The sequence below is a fragment of the Phyllobates terribilis genome, unplaced genomic scaffold (genome assembly GCF_046119375.1).
Source record: "Phyllobates terribilis strain yellow unplaced genomic scaffold, ASM4611937v1 Scaffold_12__6_contigs__length_324123572, whole genome shotgun sequence".
Classification (NCBI taxonomy): Eukaryota; Metazoa; Chordata; class Amphibia; order Anura; family Dendrobatidae; genus Phyllobates; species Phyllobates terribilis.
Genome location: NW_027362772.1, coordinates 31,383,760 through 31,410,749, shown reverse-complemented (window position 1 = coordinate 31,410,749; position 26,990 = coordinate 31,383,760). Strand labels below are relative to the sequence as shown.

The following is a 26,990-nucleotide window of genomic DNA, read 5'->3' as shown; positions in this document are numbered from 1 at the left end:
ACCTGCTGCCTATTTATTCCAGCTCCGCCCTTCTGGCTTCGCTGGACTTTAGTGTTACTTTGACTCTTAATCTTGCCAGGTGCTTTGTACCTATCTCTATAGTTAGCTTGGTCCTTGGACCTCTAAGTATTTTTGTCTGCTTGTCTTTTTGCTCCACTACAACTTCTGCTAGGAGGTGTCCAATTTTTGTCCCAGTCCTTAGTACTTTCAGGGACCCCTCCCTTATATCTATAGGTCTGCGTTCAGACTAGTTGAGAACGAAGGCGGGTCTGTTCACAAGGAACTGGTTGCCCGCTGCATCGTAGGGAATCAGCTTAGTCCTATTGTAGGGACAGTTTTCCTATCTTTCCTTAGTTCTTGTAGCAGATCATAATAATAACCCCCTGTTGTGTTTGCAAGGCAATCCCCTGTCCATACTGCATGCAAAGATGCCCCCTCCTCTCAGTCTTCACTTGTTATGGCAGTTTCTCAAGAAACAGCATCAACTTCCACGTCCACGGCCCACCGCAGCGTTCAATTGTCCATATCCCAGACCTTTGAACGAAAGCGGAAATTCGCAGCTAACGCCCCAAAGGCCACAGTCCTAAATTCGCATATTTCACGACTGCTTACATTGGAAATGCTGCCTTTTAGGCTGGTGGAGACGGAATCCTTCCGCAACCTTATGGCGGTGGCCATCCCTCGGTACTCGGTCCCCAGCCGACACTATTTTTCCCGGAGTGACATCCCGGCACAACAAAAGCAAGTGTCCCAAAACATCTGCAGTGCCCTCAACAATGCAGTTACTGGGAGAGTCCACCTGACAACGGACACATGGACAAGTGCTTGTGGCCAGGGATGGTACATCTCCCTGATGGCACACTGGGTAAACATAGTGGAAGCCGGGACCCAGTCGGACCTTGGGACGGAACACATCCTCCCCGCACCGAGGATTGCTGGCCCTATGTCAGTCAGAGTTGCCCCCACAGTGTACAGCTCCTGCGCATCATCCTCCTCCTCCTCCTCATGTTCAGTCTCCATCTCAGATATCACCACATCAGTTACAAGCTGGAAGCACTTCAGTACTGCCTCCGCCAAGCCGCAACAGGCTGTGCTGAAACTCATAAGCTTAGGTGAGAAACCTCACACTGCTTGTGAGTTGTGGATAGCTGTGAAAGAGCAGGTAGATCTGTGGCTGAGACCGCTGAACCTACATCCAGGCATGGTCGTGTGTGACAATGGCTGTAACTTGGTGGCGGCTCTGAGGCGAGGCGGGATCACACAAGTACAATGCCTGGCTCATGTGCTTAACCTCGTAGTTCAGCGGTTTCTTAAATCGTACCCCGAGTTTCCAGATCTGCTCGTCAAAGTACGCCGCGTGTCAGCTCATTTTCGAAAGTTGGCTACAGCTTCCGCCGCCCTTGCTGTGTTGCAGCAGCGTTTGCAGCTTCCGTCACACCGACTGGTGTGTGATGTCCCCACACGTTGGAACTCTACCCTCCACATGTTGCAAAGGATTTGTGAGCAGAAGAGAGCAGTTGTGGACTTCCAGTTGCAACAAGGCCGTCGATATTCAGGTCAGACTCCACACATAAAACCTCATGAGTGGACCTGGATGTCTGACGTATGTTCCATCTTGACAAACTTTGAGGAGTCCACCAAGATGGTGAGTGGCGATGACGCCATCATTAGTGCCAGCATTCCACTTGTCTGTCTTTTGCAACGCTCTCTGCAGAGAATTAAAGAGGAGGCATTGCAGCCAGAGTATGATGAGATGGATCAAGAAGCCCTAGCGGTCGATTACACACAGCCCAGCCTCATTTCATCCCAACGTGCATTGGGGGACAATGAGGGAGTGGAGGAGGAGGTAGAACAGGAGCTTGTATCATGCGCTGTAGGCAGTAGTACCTGTACAACTGTCATACCGTCGGTTCAGCGTGGGTGGCCTGAGGACAGGGGGGAGGAGGATGAGGAGGAGGAGGAGAGCATGGTCAGTCGTCATCTTGGTGAGGACACGGAAGTCTTGCCCGTTACCAGCCTGGCACGCAAGGCTGACTTTATGATACGCTGCCTTAACCGTGACCCTCGCGTTGTCAAAATGTTGGGTGACAGTCATTACTGGTTGGTGACACTTTTAGACCCCCGCTACAAGGAGAACTTTCACTCTCTTATTCCTGAGGTGGAGAGGTCTACAAAAATGGGGCAGTACCAGAAGGCCCTTGCTGCAGAACTGTTAAAAAATCCCCATCTGAACATGCTAGCAGCAGAGGTCACAGTTTGTTGACCAACCAAGGCGTACAAGTGAGAGGGAGGCAACTCCAATCCAGCAGAGGCAGGGGAACACTGTCAACATTCTGGGACAGTTTTCTCAGACCCTCCCTTCGGACAGACCCTGAGGCGCGGGGTACTCTCACAAGGAGTGGAAAGTTTCAAAAGATGGTGAGGGAGTACCTTGCCGACTGTACCAGCGTCCTCCGTGATTCCTCTGTGCCTTTTAATTATTGCGTATCCAAGCTGGACACTTGGAATGAACTCGCTCTGTACGCCTTGGAGGTCCTGGCCTGCCCTGCCGCTAGCGTGTTATCGGAGCGTGTTTTTAGTGCCGCTGGGGGAACTATAAATGATAAGCGCACACACCTGTCACCTGACAATGCTGACAAGCTGACCCTTATCAAAATGAACAAGGGCTGGATTGGGCCAGACTTCTCATCACCACCAAATGAGAGCAGAGTAACATAAAGACAAATCAACTGTGTTATTTCGGGAGGTGTATTCACATGCACCGCTTCATACCCACAAATGGGTAAACGCTTCCTCATTTTGGCTGTTTTATGTTCTTCTCCTTATCCTCAACCTCCACCACCATTATACCACCAGGCTGACCGTGGTCCGTGTTGCCATTATTGAAAGTTCCTCCGCCCTTATTTTTGTCAGCTTTTGCTTGGAAGGCATAAACAAAGCCTATGGGAGACCCACTCCCCAATAATGGGAATAATATTTTTAAGATGCTGTACTGTATGGCTCTTGGAAGGGGCATTAAAAGCATCTTGTTAAGCTACTGCGACCTCCACCACTTTTCCGAGGGGCATTCAAACCGTCTTGTTAAGCTACTGCGACCTCCACCTCTTTTCCAAGGGGCATTAAAAGCGTCTTGTTAAACCACTCTGAACTCCACAGCTCTTCCAAGGGGCCTTAAAATGTTGTTTTTAATTAACTCTAACCTCCACGACTCTTCGAACGGGCATTGCATTTCCTCCTAATTTTTGGCAGCTTTTGCTTGGAAGGCATAAGCAAAGACTATGGGAGACACACTCCCCAATAATGGGAATAATGTTTTTAAGATGCTGTACTGTCTGTCTCTTGTAAGGGGCATTAAAACCGTCTTGTTAAGCTACTGCGACCTCCACCACTTTTTCGAGGGGCATTAAAACCGTCTTGTTAAGCTACTGGGACCTCCATGTCTCTTCCAACGGGCATTCAAACCGTCTTGTTAAGCTACTGTGACCTCCATGGCTTTTCCGAGGGGCATTAAAACCGTCTTGTTAAACTACTGTGACCTCCACATCTCTTCAAAGGGGCATTAAAAGTGTCTTCTTAAGCCACTCTGAACTCCACAGCTCTTCCAAGGGGCATTGAAATGTTGTTTTTAATTACCTCTAACCTCCACGACTCTTTGAACGGGCATTGCATTTCCTCCTAATTTTAGTCAGCTATTGATTTTCAATGCAAAGGCAAAAACTAAGGGAGACCCACTCCCCAATAATGGGTAGAAGTTTTTTAGTATGCTGTAATCCACGTCTGTTTCAAGGGGCATTGCAGTTCCTCATAATTTTTGGAAAGCCTTCCATTCACTGCTTAGGCCAACAGTGTACAGGAGACCCAGTTGGTATAAATGGAAAAAACGGTTTAGTTAAGGTCCTCTGACCTCCATGTCATTTCCAAGGGGCATTGGAGTGCGTCGAAATTTTTGGTAGGCATTGCACTCACTGTATGCCCTATAACTGTGTTGCCGAACCGCTCCTTTTGTTACAGAAACATATCCTACAAGACATGTGGTTGACTAGCCTGATATTGATATGAATGGTCCTTGTTCCTCCTGCTCTTTCTCCTTTGCCACTACCTCATTCATCATTTATCACCTGAAGCTTTGTTTTAACGGGAGTCATAGAACTGGGATAGTAGCAGAAAAACATCCAGCAAACCTTGGAGGAGGTAGGATATGCACCAAAACGCTGACCACCTCAGGCCTAGCCGCTACTACATACATGCGCTTGCATTCCAAGAAAACAAAGCAGATGCTAACTTCTATCATCATCATCATCATGCTCCTCACCTTGGCACTCTCAACTCCCCTGATGGAGAAGCCAGGGCCCACCGTAGGAGTCTGGTTCTCTGGTGGGCTCGTCCAATGCTGCCCTAAAGAAGGCCGGGCTAAGAAAAGTGTGTGGGGGGATGTTCCAAGGAGAAATAGGGGAGGCTGGGGACCGTTTATGGACACCCGGCCGCTGGGCGGCTGGGGAAGGAGTATGGATACCAGGCCGCCAACGCAGCCATGACATGGTGGATAGATTCCGCCTCCACATGCCTAAAAGGCCCAATTTATAGTGCAAGCAAGCAGTATGGTATTGCATCCTGGGGGTGGGTGGGTGGTTGGCAGCATATTTGCCCTTGCATTGCAAGGAATGGGGGAGGTACAATTGAACACTGCCCGGGGACCAGAACTTGCACGGGGATAGTTGCAAGTCTGCATCTTCTGATGGGCACACTTTTAGGCAGTGACCTGGTGTCAGAGATGCTTCCAGGGTTCTTCCCCATGCTGTTCCCATGTCTTTTCAGCACTGTATGCATGTGTCACACAGCACATGGCCAGATAAGGTTATAAAATGTTAAAATGATATTTCCCGGTGAATACATTTGTCACGGTTGAAAGCAATACAAAAGTGCAAAAACGCATAAAAAATGCTACTTGTGAACATAGCCCAAGGTGTGGAGGAGTATTTTTTTTTGTGGTTATTTATTTTACCTTATACACAAGTCTTTACCCTGGAAAGGAACTTCCTTAACATATTTCACAGGAAAGCAGTTTCAGTTTTGTTTTTGAACATTTTATTGTGAGCCCTTAAAAGTGGCTTTATACCTTCACCACGTTGTTGACAGCAGTGTCCTGGGGGTCAGAAATGCTTCCTGGGGCGATCCCCTTGCTGTCCCCATGTCATTTGAGCACTGTCACTATCGTTTTGGGCACTTGTTAGGCTTTTAAAAGACTGCCCGGGGTGCCGCCGCAAAAATGCTCTGGTCTCCCATAGACTAACATTGGGCTCGCTGCTTGGGTCGAGCACTTGAGTATCACGGTGATCTCGGCCCGAGCTTTGAGCACCCGAGCATTTTAGTGCTCGCTCAACACTAGTGATGAGCAGACCCATGGAAGTTTGATTTCTGGTACTCTACCCGAACTTTAGTCCAAAGTTCAATTTGGGTACCAGAACTGTACATGAACTTGAACCAGAACCTGAAACCCATTGACTAGAATGGAGACCCGAACTTTGCAACTGTAAAATTTCTCTCTCTTGACCCAACTTCCTCCAGAACATTAAAATGGACTTCCGGGAGAAGTCAGTTTTTGAAGTTTTGTCCTGGACACTGAATGTCCGGTTCAAACCTTGAAGTCTTAAGGTCCTGTTCGCTCATCTCTACTTGCAAGTAGAGGGAGACGATGCACTCTCTGTTCAACTGACCTTTCCAATATGGTCACGATTCTTGGCCTGACTAGTTTTTTTTCTTTTGAAAATGATTGACTTGGTTGTAACCAAACCTAAAAGGTATAGTAGAAGCCACAGATGCTAAGTAACAACAACAAGTTAAGAGTCAGTAAAACATATTTAAAAGAATTTTGTATAAACAAGATATTGAAGCAGAAACATGGTCAAGAAGTCCAGAAGTTGACAGCAGGAGTTAGGCAGCGAGATGATAGAGGCAAGTGCAAGGCAACAGGTCAAGTAGAGCAAAGTACATGAGGGTCAGTAATAGTGATAAAGAACAGGTCCTCTTATGCTGGCATCCCAGCATTCAAGACCCAGCATGAGACTCATTGCCTCAGTGGCTGATGGTACTGACAAGAGGTATTGGGTTGTGGTAATTGTGCATGGTTTAACCACTGGGCTACAAATCCACAATCCTCATAACCCCTGAGGACACCTGGTAAAACATCTTTAAGAAGCATGGAGTTTCTTATAGATATAACATACACTAGAAAGTATGGAAAAATGTACCTTGTTTTTTCCGTAAATAATTTAAAAAATTGGGCAAAGTTAAAAAATGCTGCAAGACAAGAAAGGAAGATGTACTTATGCATTATATTCCACTCCACTCTCGTGATCCTTGTTGGCCTTTTCTACCTTGACTGCTGTAATGATGTCCCATCTCAGGAGTGGACATATCATTGATGAAACTAGGGTGCCAAGAATCAAGGGGCCACTACTACCTTCAAAGCAGCACCTAAAGGGGCACATTATGATGAGTTATTAGACTGCAAAGGACCCTATACTGTTCTTGTACAGGTGTTAATTCTGCCTGCGTCCGCATTTTTTACATTGTCTCTAAAAAACACTTTTGAATAGTCGAGACAAAAATTAGCGATGAGGGACTATAAAAGTTTTCTTTTGTTCCAACAGATAAGCCAAAGAATGTGACAATTACAGTTCAGCCAATGGAAGGTGATTATATAATTTTACTGTGCACAAGTCATGCCAATCCATCCATAACCAACTACGCGTGGTATAAAGGAGAAAAGAAGACTTTCGCCAGAATCGGTGAACACATGACTGTGCTTAACGTGAGCTCGGACACATATGTCTGCTCAGCAACTAATGACATTGGAACCCGAAATTCATCCATCTTTTCTTTTACCAATCACTGTGAGTATTAGAGAAAGCACATGTGGTGGAGACCCCAGATGGGCTCCAACGTGCAAAGTAGGTTCACTCCCTTGGGAACATATATAAGCACTTAATGCTCAATTTTGAGATCCTTGGTTGCTAAAGTTTCATAAAAACTTTGGATTATGACATTTTGACCAGTATCAGTAATTTTTGAGGGATGTTCAGGGATTATGCGTCAATAAGGAATAACACTATTTTTGACCATTATCTGGCTTGAATCCCGCATTTTCCACCAGTTTTCCCATTTGCAGGGAAAATCTCTTATTTTCAGTTGTTACAAATTAGTGTTTAGAAATTATGATGTCTCCGATACACATTACCACGCGACATGAGGGAACCTGCTCTCCTGTCTTTATGTATCATATGTTCAGAAGCAACAGGAACATGGAGGACATTATGCAGCAGACTGAGCTGTAAAATATCCCAGGGGGAGACCAAACACTTACTAGAAAGCAGCTGTCTGTATGACTTTCTGTATCTCTCACTGTGGTCCTCCTTCCACATTACACTAGACTTCAATGAGCAGCTGTAATCTGATCCCTAAGTGAGTTGGCAGTTCATCCTCTTTTGACCAAGTAGTTTTTCAGAGAACAAATGGCTCAGAAGTGGAGGAAAAGCAAAGTTCTCAGATAAGATATATTATAAAGTTTCTTATGTTCTCTTGCACAATTGATGTAGGTAATGTTTCTTGAGAGAACAATGCCAATTTTACTCTTGCCCTGGCTGTACAAGATTTTTCTATGCCAAGATGAAGTTTACGTAAACCATCGAGTTGCTCTTACGAACCTCAAGAATAGAATTTATCAAGAATGTTCTTCTTGGGTCATCAAACTTTTCAATGTCTTGAGAGCCACAAGTTCCTCCACCAGATGGCTGCCACAAGCTTCACATCACAGAGGGTCACACAAGTCTCTGCTTCCCGTGTGGTTGTTTTTTTCTCAGATCTCGTCATGATTCTGAATAAAGATGAGTTTCTATTCTGTCCAATGACAACAATATCAGTATAGATGAGTTAATTTGCTATTGTGAAAACCTGATCTCATTTTGCAATTTTTTTCTTTTTTGGCAGATGCAGATGACAGAGAGGAAAACTCTAAAAACATTTTAATAATTGGAGGAGCAGTCATATTTTTGGCTTTGGCTGTAACAGTTCTGGTAGTTATTTTCTTCATTTTAAAGAGGTAAGCTGCGTACAAAAATAGGAACTCGCTGACAGCAATATATTGGCCGAATTATCTTCGCAGCCATTCGACCTTATAATGATAATTTTGTTTCTCAAGCGCCAACATATTCCGCAGCACTTTACAATTAAGCGGGAACATATTCAGACAATAAAGGCATTACAAAGTAACACGTAGTTCCGCAGTTACAGGAGGAGTGAGGATCTTACAATCTATAGGAAAATAGGGGGGACACAATAGGTAAAACGTGCCTCTCATGTACAGTCCAGACATCATGATAAATAGCGGTTATGATATAAAGCTGTATGGTCCAATCATTAGCCAGGATCTGTCTAGATACAGTTACCAAGTGCTATTGGGTGGATGTAGGATGTGGAGATAGATGAGTAGGAGGGACCATAGAAGGAGGAAAAAAGGGAGAGTTAGATTAGTGAAGTGAGGTGATAGGCCTGTCTAAAGAGATGTGTGGACAAAGTATTTCAATGCAAAACGCGCGTCGGGTGTGGTGGGATACTGGAAATAACGAGAGAGATAATGCAGGATACATGTTTACTTATATCTGTTTAGTTCTTTATATATGCTTACATAATTCACTTGATTTTATACGTGATTAGTATTATGCTATACCTTACATCATGTTTTTTCTTACTGACTACAGTTTGATTGATGTTTGTGCCTTGAAGTGCCACTTAAGCTGGTTACTCTGTTTTCTATGACATAGATGTTTACTGCTTCCTCATCATGTGCCTTTGTGTATTTTATCTCACTATTTTCATGTATCTTTATTATGTGTTATAATTAATATATTGATAAAATGTACATTTTTATCTTTATACTATTGGTCATTTATAAAATTCCTTTTGGGACACTTTTAAAATTTAGGAGGAGGACACAAGGGAGAGTTAGATTAATAAAGTGAGGCGATAGGCTTGTCTAAATAGATGTGTTTTTAAAGTATGTTTAAAAAGATGGGGCTAGGTATTAATTGGATAATCTAGGGTAGTGCATTCCAGAAAACTGGTACAGCATGAGAAAAGTCTTGGAGTCGGAGGTGTGAGGTTCGGTTATGGAGCATGTTAGTGTTAGATCAGTTGCTGAGCTGAAAGCATAGACAGGATGCTAGACAGAAAGGAGGGAGGAGATGTAGGGTAGTGCAGAATTGTGGAGAGCTTTGTGTATGAAAGTGTCGAGTTTGTATTGTATTATGTAGCGAATGGGTAATCTGTGCAATGACTGGCACAAGGTGGAGGCATCGGTGTAGCGGCTAGACAGAAATACAACCTTGGCTGCTGCATTCAGGGTGGATTGGAGAGGAGAAAGTTTGGTTAGAGGAAGGCCGATCAGTAGAGAGTTGCAGTAGTCAAGACCAGAATGAAAAAGAGCAACGAATTGTGCTTTGTTGATCCTGTGTTTTCTACTGTGTATAGAGGTGTTATCAGTCATTGTACCAGAGGAGGTGAGCTGTGACATCACCTATTGTGAATGGTGAATCCTGTATTATCTACTGTATATAGAGGTGCTATCAGTCATTGTAAAGGAGGGGGAGGAGGTGAGCTGTGATATCAGCTATTGTGAATGGTGGATCCTGTGTTATCTACTGTATATAGAGGTGTTATCAGTCATTGTACAGGAGGAGGAGGTGAGCTGTGACATCCCTTATTGTGAATGGTGGATCCTGTGTTATCTACTGTATATAGAGGTGTTATCAGTCATTGTATAGGAGGAGGAGAGGGTGAGCTGTGATATCATCTATTGTGAATGGTGAATCCTGTGTTATCTACTGTATATAGAGGTGCTATCAGTCATTGTAAAGGAGGGGGAGGAGGTGAGCTGTGACATCATCTATTGTTAATGGTGGATCCCATGTTATCTACTGTATATAGAGGTGTTATCAGTCATTGTACAGGAGGGGGAGGAGGTGAGCTGTGACATCACCTATTGTGAATGGTAGATCCTGTGTTATCTACTGTAAATATAAGTGTTATCAATCATTGTATCGGAGGAGGTGAGCTGTGACATCACCTATTGTGAATGGTGGATCCTGTGTTATCTACTGTATATAGAGGTGTTATCAGTCATTGTACAAGAGGGTGAGGAGGTGAGCTGTTACATCACCTTATGTGCTTTGTTGATCCTGTGCTATCTACTGTGTATAGAGGTGTTATCAGTCATTGTACAGGAAGAGGAGGAGGTGAGCTGTGACATCTATTGTGAACGGTGGATCCTGTGTTATCTACTGTATATAGAGTTGTTATCAATCATTGTACAGGAGGAGGAGAGCTGTGATATCACCTATTGTGAATGATGGATCCTGTGTTATCTACTGTACATAGAGGTGTTATCAGTCATTGTAAAGGAGGGGGAGGAGGTCAGCTGCGACATCACCTAGTGTTAATGGTGGATCCCATGTTATCTACTGTATATAGAGGTGTTATCAGTCATTGTACAGGAGGAGGAGGTGAGCTCTGATATCACCTATTGTGAATGGTGGATCCTGTGTTATCTACTGTATATAGAGTGGTTATCAGTCATTGTACAGGAGGAGGAGGTGGTGAGCTGAGACCACACCTATTGTGAATGGTGGATCCTGCGTTATCTACTGTATATAGAAGTGTTCTCAGTCAATGTACAGAAGAAGGAGGTGAGCTGTGATATCACCTATTGCTAATGGTGGATTCTGTGTTATGTACTGTGTATAGAGGTGTTTTCAGTCATAGCACAGGAAGAGGAGGAGGTGAGCTGTGACATCACCTATTGTGAATGGTGGGTCCTGTGTTATCTACTCTATAGAGAGGTGTTATCAGTCATTGAACAGGAGGAGGAGGAGGTGAGCTGTGACATCTATTGTGAACAGAGGATCCTGTGCTATCTACTGTATATAGAGGTGTTATCAGTCATTGTACAGGAGGAGGAAAAGGTGAGCTGTGACATCACCTATAGTGCTTTGTTGATCCTGTGTTATCTACTGTATATAGAGGTGTTATCAGTCATTGTACAGGAGGAGGAGGAGGTGAGCTGTGACATCACATATTGTGAATGGTGGATCCTATGTTATCTACTGTATATAGAGGTGTTATCAGTCATTGTACAGGAGGAGGAGGAGGTGAGCTGTGACATCTATTGTGAATGGTAGATCCTGTGTTATCTACTGTGTATAGAGGTGTTATCAGTCATTGAACAGGAAGAGGAGGAGGTGTGCTGTGACATCATCTATTGTGAATGGTGGATCCTGTGTTATTTTCTGTGTATAGAGGTGTTATCAGTCATTGTACCAGAGGAGGTGAGCTGTGACATTACTTATTATGAATAGTGGATCCTGTGTTATCTACTGTATATAGAGGTGTTATCAGTTATTGTAAAGGAAGCGGAGGAGGCGAGCTGTGACATCACCTATTGTTAATGGTGGATCCCGTGTTATCTACTATATATAGAGGTGTTATCAGTCATTGTTCAAGAGGGGGGGGGTGACCTGTGACATGACCTATTGTGAATGGTGGATCCTGTGTTATCTACTGTATGTACAGGTGTTATCAGTCATTGTACGGAAGGAGGAGGAGAGCTGTGACATCACCTATTGTGAATGGTGGATCCTGTGTTATTTACTGTATATAGATGTGTTATCAGTCATTGTACAGAAGGAGGAGGTGAGCTGTGATATCACCTATTGTGAATGGTGGATCCTGTGTTATGTACTGTATATAGAGGTGTTATCAGTCATTGTACAGAAGGAGGAGGTGAGCTGTGATATCACCTATTGTGAATTGTGGATCCTGTGTTATCTACTGTATATAGAGGTGTTATCAGTCATTGTACAGAAGGAGGAGGTGAGCTGTGATATCACCTATTCTGAATGGTGGATCCTGTGTTATGTACTGTATATAGAGGTGTTATGAGTCATTGTACAGGAGGGTGAGGAGGTGAGCTGTGACATCACCTTATGTGCTTTGTTGTTCCTGTGTTATCTACTGTGTATAGAGGTGTTATCAGTCATAGTACAGGAAGAGGAGAATGGGAGTTGTGACATCACCTATTGTGAATGGTGGATCTTGTGTTATTTACTGTATATAGAGGTGTTATCAGTCATTGTACAGGAGGAGGAGGTGAGCTTTGACATCACCTATTGTGAATGGTGGATCCTGTGTTATCAGTCATTGTACAGGAAGAGGAGGTGAACTGTGACATCACCTATTGAGCTTTGTTTATTCTGTGTTATCTACTGTGTATAGAGGTATTATCAGTCATTGTACAGGAAGAGGAGGAGGTGAGCTGTGACATCACCTATTGTGAATGGTGGATCCTGTATTATCTACTGCACATAGAGGTGTTATCAGTTATTGTAAAGGAGGAGGAGGAGGTGAGCTGTGCCATCTATTTTGAATGGTGGATCCTGTGTTATCTACTGTATATAGAGGTGTTATCAGTCATTGTACAGGAGGAGGAGGAGGTGAGCTGTGAAATCTATTGTGAATGGTGGATCCTGTGCTATCTACTGTATATAGAGGTGTTATCAGTCATTGTACAGGAGGAGGAGTAGTTGAGCTGTGACATCACCTATTGTGAATGGTGAATCCTGTGTTATCTACTGTATATAGAGGTGTTATCAGTCATTGTACACAGGAGGAGGAGGTGAGATGTGACATCACCTATTGTCTCACGAGGGCCAACAGACCGAAACACCGTGTCTGCAAATTGAAATTCTGATTGGGCTTTTATCCTAAGTCATATTGCACGACTCGTTAAAGGGTTGATTGTGACTAGTAGGATTGCTGCTTCCAATAGGTGGCGCTGTAGAGTACAAGTCCTCTTTTTCTCTGAAGAGGCAATTTGCATGAACAATACTAAAAACTCCTGAAAACATGATCTGTTGGTGGCTCTTGAGGATTGTAGTAGTAGACCATTGTCTTACATACAAATGATCATCATTTTTCCTCTTTCCTAACTCTCTGATCTTTTTCCTCTTCCAAATTTTTCATTTCTTTACATTTTCTCTTTCCCTATCCCATTAGCTCTTCCTTTTTATCCCTTCCTTATACCTCATTTCTCTCCCTCATTCACTCTTGCTTTTTCCTTCCCTTTTCCATTTGAAGGTCCTTAAAATGTCATCACCTACCACTAAATAAAATATCTTTTTATTTTAGAAGAAGAAATACCTCATCAGCTCATGTAAGAGAGAAAAGGACTCAGGAGAGCGATCAGGTATTTTTCACTTATATTTTTTTTAGAAAAACCAAAAATACCCCAAATATATTTGTCTCACCTTGTTAGTGGGATGGCAAATCTTACTCAATATGAAAGGGGTTGTCCTCTCGTAAAAAACTTGATACCACCTCTCGGAGTCCAGCACCATCTTTCCACCTACAATCAACATTTATCACCAAGTGTTTTACATCTAGGAGTATGCCGTTCCTCTACAATGTCATCAAGTTTCTTTGTGTAGGCAAAGAACTTTAGCCTTAGGAGTTACAAATCGGAAGAAGGTTTCATATAAAGTGAAACTGGTACAGAGAAAAAACAGAATTGGTGTTCCGACTCACCAGTTCCTCCTCAATGCACGACCACAATGAGGAAGAGCTGTGGTCGAACATGCTTTATACCACACTGTTCCACATCTATATGGCCAATATAAATAGCCAATTACCATAACTCTCCTTTCTTTTTAAATCCCATAGACTTTGGTTTCATAGACCATCTAAAGGTCCATCATAGATAGACCATCTTAAAGTCCCAAGTTTGGTTACAAAGATTGTCCAACAATGGAAGTCATTCTTCCATTGTTGGACAACCTTTGAAACCAAACTGGAGAGCTTTAGATGGTTGAATGGATGGAGTCATATCCTCATCTCAAGTGGTTGACATTTGAGGGTCTTTCTTTGCCCCATTTTCACTTTGCTTGATACATTTTTCTGATTTGCGCCTCTAAGACAGACTGCTAACTCTAAGGACTGTGGAGACTCTGCAGAGGCATGGAAAACGACTAGATATAAAGCACTTGGAAATATTTGGAAAAGGATGGTTGTAGATATTGGCTTCAACAGTTGGACAGTGCTGGAATGTATCAGTTCTTAGAAGTCCACAAAGCAAGCCATCCATCCCAATACCCAAGGGTTCTTCTTGTTAGTACAAATACAGATATATTAATAATACCTACATATGGATACCAAAGTTATTCACAAACCACTCGCACATATAAAATACAAAACACTTTTATTAAACACAGTTGAAAGTATATGTAGTACAAAACATAAGTTTTCAAAAGAAGATCAAGCAAAAAAAAGGCTGGACCCCATAAAAGGCATTATCCACAGATACAGATGTAACAATTACAATTGGCTCCCATATGTATTCATAGCATAGTGCTGATACATGCCTAAAGAAATGAACTGAGATATAAGTTGGTGTGCATGGCATGTTCACACTGGCCACTAAACAGAAAAAATAAAGACAGAAACATAATAAGTAAATACCCTGTAGTAAATAAATAAACAGCAAAAGTGCATGAAAATAATATAGTGTACTTAGTTAACATAATTTTGATCAAAAGAATGTAAAATCCATCCTACCACTCCATAGTGACCCTACTTGGTCAGTCCTAACTCTAATATTTAAAACCTTACCATTTGTCAAGCGACATGCATGTGGATAAGGGCTGAGAAGAACCGAGCCCAGCTAGTAGAGACACAGCCATTTGGAACAACATGAATAGAATGTCCAGCTCAAGGAAAAAGCATGCCACACCTTTATATGCACAGGGTGCAAACAAACTGAAAAAGAAACTAAAGAAACTAACTGGGATATAAGTTTGTGTGCATGCAGCATGTAAGTGCATGTTCACATTGGCCACTAAACAGAAAAAAACAAAGACAGAAACATATTAAGTAAATATTGTGCAGTAAATAAACAGCAATAGGGCATGAAAATAATTTAGGGTACTTAGTTAACATAATTTTGATCAAAAGAATGCAAAATCCATCCCACCACTTCACGGTGACTCTACTTGGGATAGTCCTAACTGTAATATTTAAAACCTTACCATTCGTCAAGTGACATACATGTGGTTAAGTGCCGAAAAGGACTGTAGTGCTGATACATATAAGGAGAGGCCCTGGCATAAAAAAAAGAATCTGAAACAGATATGTCACTGCTTACCCATAATATGTGTAGCATGGGGACTAAAACAAATGCCCCAATGTGCGTTTCGCATAAAGAGCTTTCTGAAGAGGAGTATCACCTTATGCGAAACAGATTGATTGGACTGGTGTCATATAAACCATGTTTCACCTGTCACATTGTTCAACTAGCTCAGAGAAATATGCTTGTATGACTGTTTAGTTTATTCCTATTTTAATGACAATATTTGTCCAATATGAATGAAAATAAATCATTAATTCATTCCTAACCAATGATCTTCATCTTGACAGGTAACAGAGAAGATAATGATGGAAAATGTTTTATATGAAAACTTTGATGATGTTTCCAAAAAAGACTCTCCAAGAACACGGTATGTTCTAACCACAGTTTGATGGTTGTGTCTCTCTGTAGCAAAACATCATGGTTCTGGATTTAGTAACCTAAAAAGTAAGGGAATGCTATCTGTCAATGTGAATGTTTATTGGAGTAGAGAAGTTTATCTACCCTCGATGCTCTTACAGCCGAAGGCTGGAGATCCACACTGAAGACCACTGCAGTATGGATTCAATACTTTTTTTTTATTACTGTGTAGCTAGGAAAATAAAACAATAATGTCTTTAATCCATGTTTTACATGTATTTTATGATCGATAAAAAATTCTACACAGATTTGCTGTAACTGCTTAATGGACAATGTTTCTATATTAATGTTACAGTAATCAAATATTGGAAAAAAATAACAGCGGAGAAGAAAGAAATAGCTGTCAGGGCAAGGTAAGTTTACAATGGTGCAAGGGGATTTTTCAGAAACTGATTGCCATCCTCTACTTCTATTCTAAAGGCCCCGTCACACTAAGCGATGCAGCAGCGATCCCGACAACGATACGACCTGTCAGGGTTCGTTGCTGCATCGCTAATACATCGCTGGTGAGCTGTCAAACAGGCAGGCTCACCAGCGATCAGGGGAGCAGCAACATCGTGGAAAGAATCGTTCCACGATGTCCTGCTCCAGTTACCAGCCTGCTGCAAGCAGGAGCAGACTGGTAACTATGGTAAACATCGGGTTACTAAGTGCGCGTGTGCCCCTAGTAACCCGCTGTTTACCATGGATACCACTCTGCTACGGTGCGCGGGAGCCTCCCGCACCGTAGCAGAGTGGTATCCATGGTAAACAGCGGGTTACTAAGTGCGCGCGTGCCCCTAGTAACCCGATGTTTACCATGGTTACCAGCCAGATCGTTGGTCCCGCTGGTCACACACAGCGATGTGTGCTGGCCAGCGGGAGGCCAACGACCAAAAAATGGTCCAGGACACTTTGCAACGATCAGCGACCTCACAGCAGGGCCTTGATCGTTGCAAAGTGTCACACACAGCGACATCGCTGGTGAGGTCGCTGGTGAGTCACCAAAACCGTGACTCAGCAGCGATATCGCTAGCGATATCGCTATGTGAGACGGGGGCTTAAGGATCCCCTTGTTTTCAGACATCAGCTATCTCCCCTACTCTTTGTTGAGCACTCCTGTGTTCTCTATGAGAGATCTGCTGACAGAGTCCTCTGATGGTGGCTTATCTTGCCGAGAACAAAAGAATCCACAGTCCAAAATCAGACATGCTACATCCTTATCTCCCCTGTCATCATGTGTCTGTCAAGCTTCTGCCAGAAGCAAGATGGCATATGGCGAGACGGAATGGAAGCTCTGTCACTAGGGTAAGATTAAAAGGGAACACAACTGATACTTGGCCTAAGCTCCCTAGTATCCCTAGATGGGTTCTCTCAACCTGTATGTTCCTATACTTTTCTTACCCTGAGAACGACCCTGATTAGTGCGTAGGGCAGCAGGAATGCTAGTCCTGCTCTAATTGAAAGACTCCAAGGGAAACAAACAAGGATTAAAGTAACAGCAATCACTCAACGTGCTCCCAGACAATAGAAAGGGGAAGGAAAAAGTGAGGCAAACTAAATGAGAGATAAAGTGAAGGAAGACACTCAAACAAACTTCCAAACAGATATCTCGAGAGATGACTCCTAGACGACCTCTTTTCACACAGCTTACACCTCCAGCTCCAAACCACATTATAGCATGCTATAATGGGCAACTACTCAAGCTAAGAGGTGAGCATTTATACCAGAGAGGAGAGGAGAACTCAGAACAGCTGAGATCACTCAGAACAGAGAGCTCTAGGAGACAAACAGAACTGTTTAACCCTTGCAACCACAGAGCAATTGAAATCTGCACAGCTAACTGGAAGGCAAAGCAGATCCAACCAGAGCAGGTGCACGTGTAGCCGTACACCGCGATCTTCTGACCCTTCTCTGTCACAGTATCCCAGTCACAGTGTCGAGGGAGATTAGAGAGGTCCCCATGCACATTACACTATCAGCTGAGCCAATTAATGTTGGCAGATCCAGCAAATGTTATTTTAATGTGTGTGGGGTTTTCATCGCAATCTAAGGCGTCATTCAGACATCCGTTTTTTTGCATATGAGTGCTCTGCATGTTTTTCAAGGATAACACTCGTACCTATAACAGTGAATAGCATCAATGACATATCTGTAATTTTTCGCAAATTTTTGCAAAAATTTCTGGGACATGTTGGATATTTTTCAAAGTGTCAGATCAAAATCGACAAGTCATGCAAGTCTATAGGTCCGTGAAAAAATCAGACAGCCATTGAATGCCATCTGAGTGTGGTCTGATTTTTTTGACTGTTAGATAGGAATAGAAAGAGAAACTTTTTTTTTCACGTATGAGAAAAACTGATGAAACTCGGACCGAACTTGGAATAAGCGCTAATAAAACTGTCATGAAACTTTGACCAAAATCACTGATGACTCTTGGTCAGCTTTTCTCATAACTGAAAAAAACCAAAATGTGAATGAGAGATATCTCTGCCCCTGTATTTGAGACCCAGGTAGATGCACGATGAGGTAAATCACTAAGGTTAAGGACCACTCAAACTAGGTCCACCTTGTCGTGGTTGAATGACTTTTAAAAAATATTAACTATGCACTATATGTTTTTGTATGTATAGCATTAATGGTATATTTAAATTTATTTATCACAGTGTGCCTTGTCATCATGTTTTTATAATGTGTGTGAGGGTCTTTATTAGTACCTTGATCCTTTTCATTTGGCTCAATTGGTTAATAGTCGGCCACCTTTGAGATAGTCACTATTTAGGTAATTAATATTAATACAAACCATCTTTATGCAAGTTTTGGTGCTAGAGAGCTAAAATGTGATTCCAATGCTAAACCAGGACACTCTTATTGACAAGAGAGAATAAAATATTCATTCATTTGAGGATAAAATGGTCAGAAGGAGGCTTATGGAGAACCCTATGTAAACATGGATTCATTTAGATGGAGGGTGATGAAAAAAAGTAGTTTATGGAAAAATAGGCAGAGCTAAATATATATCTAGCTGAATTTACTGCATTTACATATTGAAATTTTTTTTTAAAAAAACATGAGTATTTTTTTAGGCAAAGATGACCGAAGACTCAATTGTCTACTGCTCGGTGGAGCTGCTCCCAGCCAGTCGCATTCCAAGAAATACTGAAGAAACAGAATATGCTCAGCTGAATATTTAGACATCCCATGCTGAAGATACTATATATACAAGAGGAAAGTGTCCTCAAATGTTCCTGAAGATTCCATGACTACTTGCGCATGTTCTGCCACAGCATCGCTTGGAAATTGACATGAATCTTCTCGAATCCATCACGATTGTTTCTCTTCAGACATTCAGATGTAGGTGACTTTGCATTTGGATCAATGCCTTGTTCGATAACTTAATTATAGTTTAGCTTCCCTCTGTGAATTTTTTGGTACAGAGAACAATTTATGGGTCCATCAAAGATTGTTTGTTAAACAGAAATTTGTCACCACCATCATGGATGACCGGTGGAAGAATCATTGAAGAACATTGAGTTTACTTTTGTTTATACAGAATGGAAATTGTGTTATCCATGGAAAGAATCATCAAAGTTCAACTCATCTGATCATAATTGATGCTTGGCTTGGTTAGGAATACTACCTGCCTTAATCATGTCTACACTGTGTGCAGAATTATTAGGCAAGTTGTATTTTAGAGGATTATTTTTATTATTGATCAACAACCATGTTCTCAATCAACCCAAAAAAACTCATAAATATCCAAGCTTAATATTTTTGGAAGTTGGAGTGGTTTTTTTTTTAGATTTGGCTATCTTAGGAGGATATCTGTTTGTGCAGGTAACTATTACTGTGAAGAATTAATAGGCAACTTAATAGACACCAAATATAATCCCATCTCACTTGTTTATTTTCACCAGGTAAACCAATATCAGTGCACAAAATTTAGAAATAAACATTTCTGACATGCAAAAACAAAAACCAAAAAAAAAAAAAATCAATATAGCCGCCTTTCTTTATGATGACACTCAACAGCCTTCCATCCATAGATTCGGTCAGCTGCTTGATCTGTTTTCGATCAACATTGCATGCAGCAGCCACCAAAGCCTCCCAGACACTGTTTCGAGAGGTGTACTGTTTTCCCTCCCTGTAGATCTCACATTTTATGATGGACCACAGGTTCTCTATGGGGTTCAGATCAGGTGAACAAGGGAGCCATGTCATTATTTTTTCTTCTTTCAGACCTTTACTGGCCAGCCACGCTGTGGAGTAGTTGGATGCATGTGATGGAGCATTGTCCTGCATGAAAATCATGTTTTTCTTGAACTATACCGACTTCTTCCTGTACCACTGCTTGAAGAACTTGTCTTCCAGAAACTGGCAGTAGGTCTGGGAGTTGAGCTTCACTCCATCCTCAACCCGAAAAGGTCCCACAAGTTCATCTTTGATGATACCAGCCCATACCAGTACCCCACCTCCACCTTGCTGGCATCTGAGTCGGAGTGGAGCTCTCTGCCCTTTACTGATCCAGCCTCTGGCCCATCCATCTGGCCCATCAAGAGTCACTCTCATTTCATCAGTGCATAAAACCTTTGAAAAATCAGTCTTAAGTTAATTCTTCGCCCATTCTTGACGTTTTATCTTATGTTTCTTGTTCAAAGGTGGTCATTTTTCAGCCTTCCTTACCTTGGCCATGTCCCTGAGTATCGCCCACCTTGTGCTTTTTGATACTCCAGTAGCGATGCAGCTCTGAAATATGGCAAAACTGGTGGCGAATGGCATCTTGGCAGCTTCACGCTTGATTTTTCTCAATTCATGAGCAGTTATTTTGCACCTTTTTTGGCCAACACGCTTCTTGCGACCCTGTTGGCTATTTGCCATGAAACGCTTGATTGTTCGGTGATCACGCTTCAAAAGTTTGGAAATTTCAAGACTGCTGCATTCCTCTGAAAGACATCTCACAATTTTGGACTTTTCAGAGCCTGTCAAATCTCTCTTCTGACCCATTTTGCCAAAGGAAAGGAAGTTGCCTAATAATTAAGCACACCTTATATAGGGTGTTGATGTCATTAGTGAACACCCCTACTCATTACAGAGATGCACATCACCAGATTTACTTAAATGGTAGTTGGCTCTCAAGCCTATGCAGCTTGGAGTAGGACAACATGTATAAAAAGTATCATGTGATCAAAATACTCATTTGCCTAATAATTCTGCACACAGTGTATGTTCCCATTTTTGACCAGTCTGGAGTAATTAACAGTGAATAGAATTGAGAGTAAAATAGCTGAAGATCTATGAATGTTTTTGGAATGGTCATCTTGACTTCTTGAATGTTCTTGTTGAATGCTTTATGACTTCTAGTGTAAGAAATAGCACTTTTATGATACCCAGATGTTCCAAGCCTTCTTCATTTGAAACAAACAGCGATCAATAAATTCAATTTAGTCGAAAAATGTATCAGTCTAGAAAGTGATCAATTCAAAAACTTCACCAATCATTCTCCTTAGAACCTCAGCAAACCTCTTCTTCGAGAAACTTTGTCATGAATTGTTTAATATTATGGTAAGGTTTCATCTAAAATGATTTGGTCAGTTGTTTGAATGTATGAGAAAGGGGGTAGTTAGTGTTGAGCGAGCATGCTCGACACTGCTCGTTACTCGCCCGAGCATCTCACTACTCGGGATGTTCGGCGAGCACCGAGCATTTCCGGGTTACTCAGGCGGGAGCTCGGGCCTCCGCCCTGCATGTCTGGCGCTCTTTACTGAGCCAATGAACATGCAGGGATTGCCGGCAAGTCACTGTAATGCAGCAGCCATGTTGGTTGTGGGCATTACAGTGATTGACTGGCCGCACAGCATCACCTCGAGTATTTAAAACCGGGTGCCGCCATCTTGGACAAAGTCGCCCGGGATCAGACAGTGTAGGGTCAGTGCTGCTGAGTTAGGGAAAGATATAAAGTGCAAATTAGGTAGCGTACGGTCTCTAAATCCTGCCAAATCAAACAAACCTTCCAGATATCAGGCAGGCAGGCTGTATAGGAGACGCCGTTGTTATACCTGAAAACACTGCATTACAGTCCTGTGTGCTGCTGCTGCTCAAATTGCTAGACTTTGTCCCAGGTCTTGGGGGCCAGGAAAAATCCTTTTTTTTTCATCGAAATTCTCTTTTTTTTTTCTCCTCAGTCAGACTGTACAAATACCCATCTTATTAACCTTTTGGTGTCCCCCCCCCCCCAAAAAAAAATTGAGTGTGTCTGTGAGTGTTCAGACACAAATATATCTGTTTAAAAGATTCTGGTGTAGGCCACATAACTAGAACTGTGGTTTTGCAGTTCCACGGTTCAAATCTGTGTATTGTCCAGCTTTTTGCCATTTTTCCGTAAAAAAAAAACAGTAATAGTGTCTCCCGGACTGTTCAAATACAAATATATCTGTTTAAAAGATTCTGGTGTAGGCCAGATAACTAGAACTGTGGATTTGCAGTTCCACTGTTCAAATCTCTGTATTATCCAGCTTTTTGCCTTTTTTTCCGTAAAAAAAAAACAGTAATAGTGTCTCCCGGACTGTTCAAATACAAATATATCTGTTTAAAAGATTCTGATGTAGGCCAGATAACTAGAACTGTGGTTTTGCAGTTCCACGGTTCAAATCTCTGTATTATCCAGCTTTTTGCCTTTTTTTCCGTAAGAAAAACAGTAATAGTGTCTCCCTGACTGTTCAGACACACATGCATCTGTTTAAAAGATTCTGGTGTAGGCCAGATAACTAGAACTGTGGTTTTGCAGTTCCATGGTTCAAATCTCTGTATTATCCAGCTTTTTGCCTTTTTTCTGTAAAAAAAACAGTAATAGTGTCTCCCTGACTGTTCAGACACAAATATATCTGTTTAAAAGATTCTGGTGTAGGCCAGAGAAATAGAACTGTGGGTTTCCTCTAACACGGTTCTAATCTCCTTTCTATTAACACTTTTCCATTGCAAGTGCGAGTGTAAGCTATTTTACTTCATTTACAATGGGCAAGGCGCGTGGCAAGGGACGTGGAACTGAACGTTCTGGTGATGGTGCGAGTAGAGGACAGGGCTGTGGCCAAGGTGAAAATGTGCCACAACCAACAGCCACATCTTCTCGCTCCCACTTCTTGACAGAATTACTAGGGAAGCACAAAACAACACCAGTATTGCGAACTGATCAGTGTGAACAGGTTATTAATTGGATAGCAGATAATACTTCCAGTTACCTGGGCACCACCAACTCCGGTCTGTCTTCAACATGGTCAAGTTTTAGTTGCCGTGAGTCTCGACCGCATACTCACCCTGATGCTCTTTCCTCCCACCATGCCGAATGTCGTCAGACAGCAACTGATCCCTCAATTGGACACTCTGAAGAGCTGTTCACTGGTCCATTTCCAGATTTGTGCCCCTCGCCTGCTCCGCTTGAAGTGGTGGAAGAGGAGATCCCATGTAGCGATGCCCAAATAGTTGAACAGCCATGGCCACAGTAAGGCGACGCTGGCAAGTTGTCAAAAGAGGTGGATGATGACGAGACACAATTGCCACGAAGTGAGGAGGAGGATCGTGATGCAGAAGTGGAAAAGGAGGAGGTGGTGGATGATCTAGTAACTGACCCAACGTGGCAGGAGTACACACAGAGCGAGGCCAACAGCACACAGGGGGAGGGAAGCAGAGTACCCCAACAGGCAGGAAGAAGCAGTGTGGTGGCGCAGACAGAAGGTGGGCAACCGTTCCCCATAACACCAACACGAGGGACGTTGCCAGTACAACCGGTAGGTCTTCTAGAGTCTGGAAGTTTCTTAAAGACTCTGCTGATAACCCCAAAAAGGCCATTTGTATCACCTGCCATGCCAGCATCAGCAGGTATGACAAAACTACCAGCCTGACCACCACCAGCATGATCAGGCACATGTCAGCAAAACAACCGACTTTGTGGGGCGAAACCCAGGGTCCACGACCAGTGTCAGTGGGTGTCACCACTGCTTTTTCCACTGTTGTGCATGTAAGAGAACCCAATGTTGTGCGTGCAAGGCAATCCCCTGTCCATACTGCATGTAAAGATGCCTCCTCCTCTCAGTCTTCACTTATTATGGCAGTTTCTCAAGAAACAGCATCAACGTCCACGTCCCACCACAGCGTTCAATTGTCCATATCCCAGACCTTTGAACTAAAGCGCAAATTCGCAGCCAACGCCCCACAGACCACAGTCCTAAATTCGCACATTTCAGGACTGCTTGCATTGGAAATGTTGCCTTTTAGGCTGGTGGAGACGGAATCCTTCCGTATCCTTATGGCGGTGGCCGTCCCTTGGTACTTGGTCCCCAGCCGACACTATTTTGCCCGGTGTGCCATCCTCACACTACACAAGCACGTGTCCCAAAACATCTGCCGTGCCCTCAACAACGCAGTTACTGGGAGAGTCCACCAGACAACAGACACGTGGACAAGTGCTTGTGGCCAGGGACGGTACATCTCCCTGACGGCACACTGGCTAAACATAGTGGAAGCATGGACCCAGGCAGACCTTGGGACGGAACACATCCTCCCCACACCGAGGATTGCGGGCCCTAAGTCAGTCAGAGTTGCCCCCACAGAGTACAGCTCCTGCGCATCATCCTCCTCCTTATGTTCAGCCTCCTTCTCAGAAATCACCACATCAGTTACAAGCAGGAAGCACTGCATGACTGCCTCCGCCAAGCGGCAACAGGTTGTGCTGAAACTCATAAGCTTAGGTGATAAACCTCACCCTGCTTGTGAGTTGTGGACAGCTGTGAAAGAGTAGGCAGATCTGTGGCTGAGACTGCCGACCCTACATCCAGGCATGGTCGTGTGTGACAATGGCCGTAACCAGGTGGCTGCTCTGAGGCGAGATCACACACTTACCATGCCTGGCTCATCTGCTTAACCTCATGGTTCAGCGGTTTCTTAAATCGTACCCCGAGTTGCCAGATCTGCTCGTCAAAGTGCGCCGCCTGTCAGCTCATTTTCGGAAGTCGGCTACAGCTTCCGACGCCCTTGGTGTGTTGCAGCAGCGTTTGCAGCTTCCGGCACACCGACTGGTGTGTGATGTCCCCACACGTTGGAACTCTAACCTTGACATGTTGCAAAGGATTTGTGAGCAGAAGAGAGCAGTTGTGGGGTACCAGCTGCAACAAGGCCATCGATATTCAGGTCAGACTCCACACATAAGACCTCAGGAGTGGACCTGGATGTCTGACAAATGTACCATCCTGACAAACTTTGAGGAGTCCACCAAGATGGTGAGTGGCGATGATGCCGACATTAGCATCAGCATCCCACTTGTCTGTCTTTTGCAACGCTCTCTGCAGACAATTAAAGAGGAGGCGTTGCAGCCAGAGTATGATGAGATGGATCAAGAAGCCGCAGCGGGCGATTAAACACAGCCCAGCCTCAGCTTATCCCAACATGCATTGTGGGACAATGAGGGAGAGGAGGAGATGGAGGAGGAAGAACAGGAGCTGGTATCATGTGCTGTAGACGGTAGAACCTGTACAACTGTCATACCGTCGGTTCAGTGTGGGTGGCCTGAGGACAGGGGGGAGGAGGAGGAGAGCATGGTCAGTCGTCATCTTGGTGAGGACACAGAAGTCTTGCCCGTTACCAGTCTGGCACGCATGGCTGACTTTATGTTACGTTGCCTTAACCGTGATCCTCGCGTTGTCAAAATGTTGGGTGACAGTCATTACTGGTTGGTGACACTTTTAGACCCCCGCTACAAGGAGAACTTTCACTCTCTTATTCCTGAGGTGGAGAGTTCTACAAAAATGGGGCGGTACCAGAAGGCCCTTGCTGCAGAACTATTAAAAAATTCCCATCTGAACACGCTAGCGGCAGAGGTCACAGTTCGTTGCCCAACCAAGGCATACAGGCGAGAGAGACGCAACTCCAATCTAGAAGAGGCAGGGGAACACTGTCAATGTTCTGGGACAGTTTTCTGAGACCCGCCCATATTACAGGCCTGAGCCGCTGGCTACTCTCACAAAGAGTGGAAAGTTTCAAAAGATTGCCGACCGTACCAGCGTCCTCCGTGATTCCTCTGTGCCTTTTAATAATTGGGTATCCAAGCTGGACACTTGGAATGAACTCACTCTGTACGCCTTGGAGGTCCTGGCCTGCCCTGCCGCTAGCGTGTTATTGGAACGTGTTTTTAGTGCCGCTGGAGGAATTATAACTGATAAGCGCTCTCGCCTGTCAACTGACAATGCTGACAAGCTGACCCTTAACAAAATGAACAAGGGCTGGATTGGGCTAGACTTCTCATCACCACCAAATGACAGCTGAGTAACATAAAGTCAAATCCACTGTGTTATTTTGGGAGGTGTATTCCCATGCACCACTTCACACATGGGTATACGCTTTCTCATTTCGCCTGTTTTTTGCTCTTCTCCTTATCCTCAGCCTCCACCACCACTATACCACCAGGGTGACCATGGTCCGTGTTGCCAGCATTGCAAGTTCCTCCATCCTAATTTTTGGCAGCTTTTGCTTGGAAGGCATAGGCAAAGACTATGGGAGACCCACTCCACAATAATGGGAATCATGTTTTTAATATGCTGTACTTCATGGCTCTTGTTTACCAGCATTGCAAGTTCCTCCATCCTAATTTTTGGCAGCTTTTGCTTGGAAGGCATAGACAAAGAATATGGGAGACCCACTCCCCAATAATGGTAATAATGTTTGTAATATGCTGTACTGCATGGCTCTTATTTGCCAGCATTGCAAGTTCCTCCGTCCTAATTTTTGGCAGCTTTTGCTTGGAAGGCATAGGCAAAGACTATGGGAGACCCACTCCCCAATAATGGGAATAATGTTTGTAATATGCTGTACTGCATGGCTCTTATTTGCCAGCATTGCAAGTTCCTCCGTCCTAATTTTTGGCAGCTTTTGCTTGGAAGGCATAGGCATAGACTATGGGAGACCCACTCCCCAATAATGGGAATAATGTTTTTAATATGCTGTAATGCATGGCTCTTGTTTGCCAGCATTGCAAGTTCCTCCGTCCTAATTTTTGGCAGCTTTTGCTTGGAAGGCATAGGCAAAGACTATGGGAGACCCACTCCCCAACAATGGTAATAATGTTTGTAATATGCTGTACTGCATGGCTCTTATTTGCCAGCATTGCAAGTTCCTCCGTCCTAATTTTTGGCAGCTTTTACTTGGAAGGCATACGCAAAGACTAAAGGAGACCTACTCCCCAACAATGGGAATAAGGTTTTTAATATGCTGTACTGAATGGCTCATGTTGGCCAGCATTGCAAGTTCCTCCGTCCTAATTTTTGGCAGCTTTTGCTTGGAAAGCATAAACAAAGAATATGGGAGACCCACTCCCCAATTA

General features: G+C 43.5%; 1 protein-coding gene across 2 annotated transcripts in view; it reads left to right on the top strand.

The window, feature by feature from the left end:
• Positions 1 to 21,821, top strand: part of LOC141171986 (B-cell receptor CD22-like) — a 43,453-nt gene extending 21,632 nt beyond the window's left edge. The window contains exons 6-11 of one of the 2 annotated variants that reach the window (XM_073655735.1): positions 6,651 to 6,893; positions 7,993 to 8,098; positions 13,237 to 13,294; positions 15,517 to 15,596; positions 15,942 to 15,999; positions 18,712 to 21,821. In XM_073655735.1, the coding sequence (XP_073511836.1) occupies positions 6,651 to 6,893; positions 7,993 to 8,098; positions 13,237 to 13,294; positions 15,517 to 15,596; positions 15,942 to 15,999; positions 18,712 to 18,819 (653 nt within the window). In that variant the 3' untranslated portion in view covers positions 18,820 to 21,821. Of the gene's footprint in view, positions 1 to 6,650; positions 6,894 to 7,986; positions 8,099 to 13,236; positions 13,295 to 15,516; positions 15,597 to 15,941; positions 16,000 to 18,711 lie in introns of both variants that reach the window. The other variant, XM_073655734.1, reaches the window with a different exon arrangement.
• Positions 21,822 to 26,990: the final 5,169 nt, after the last annotated feature.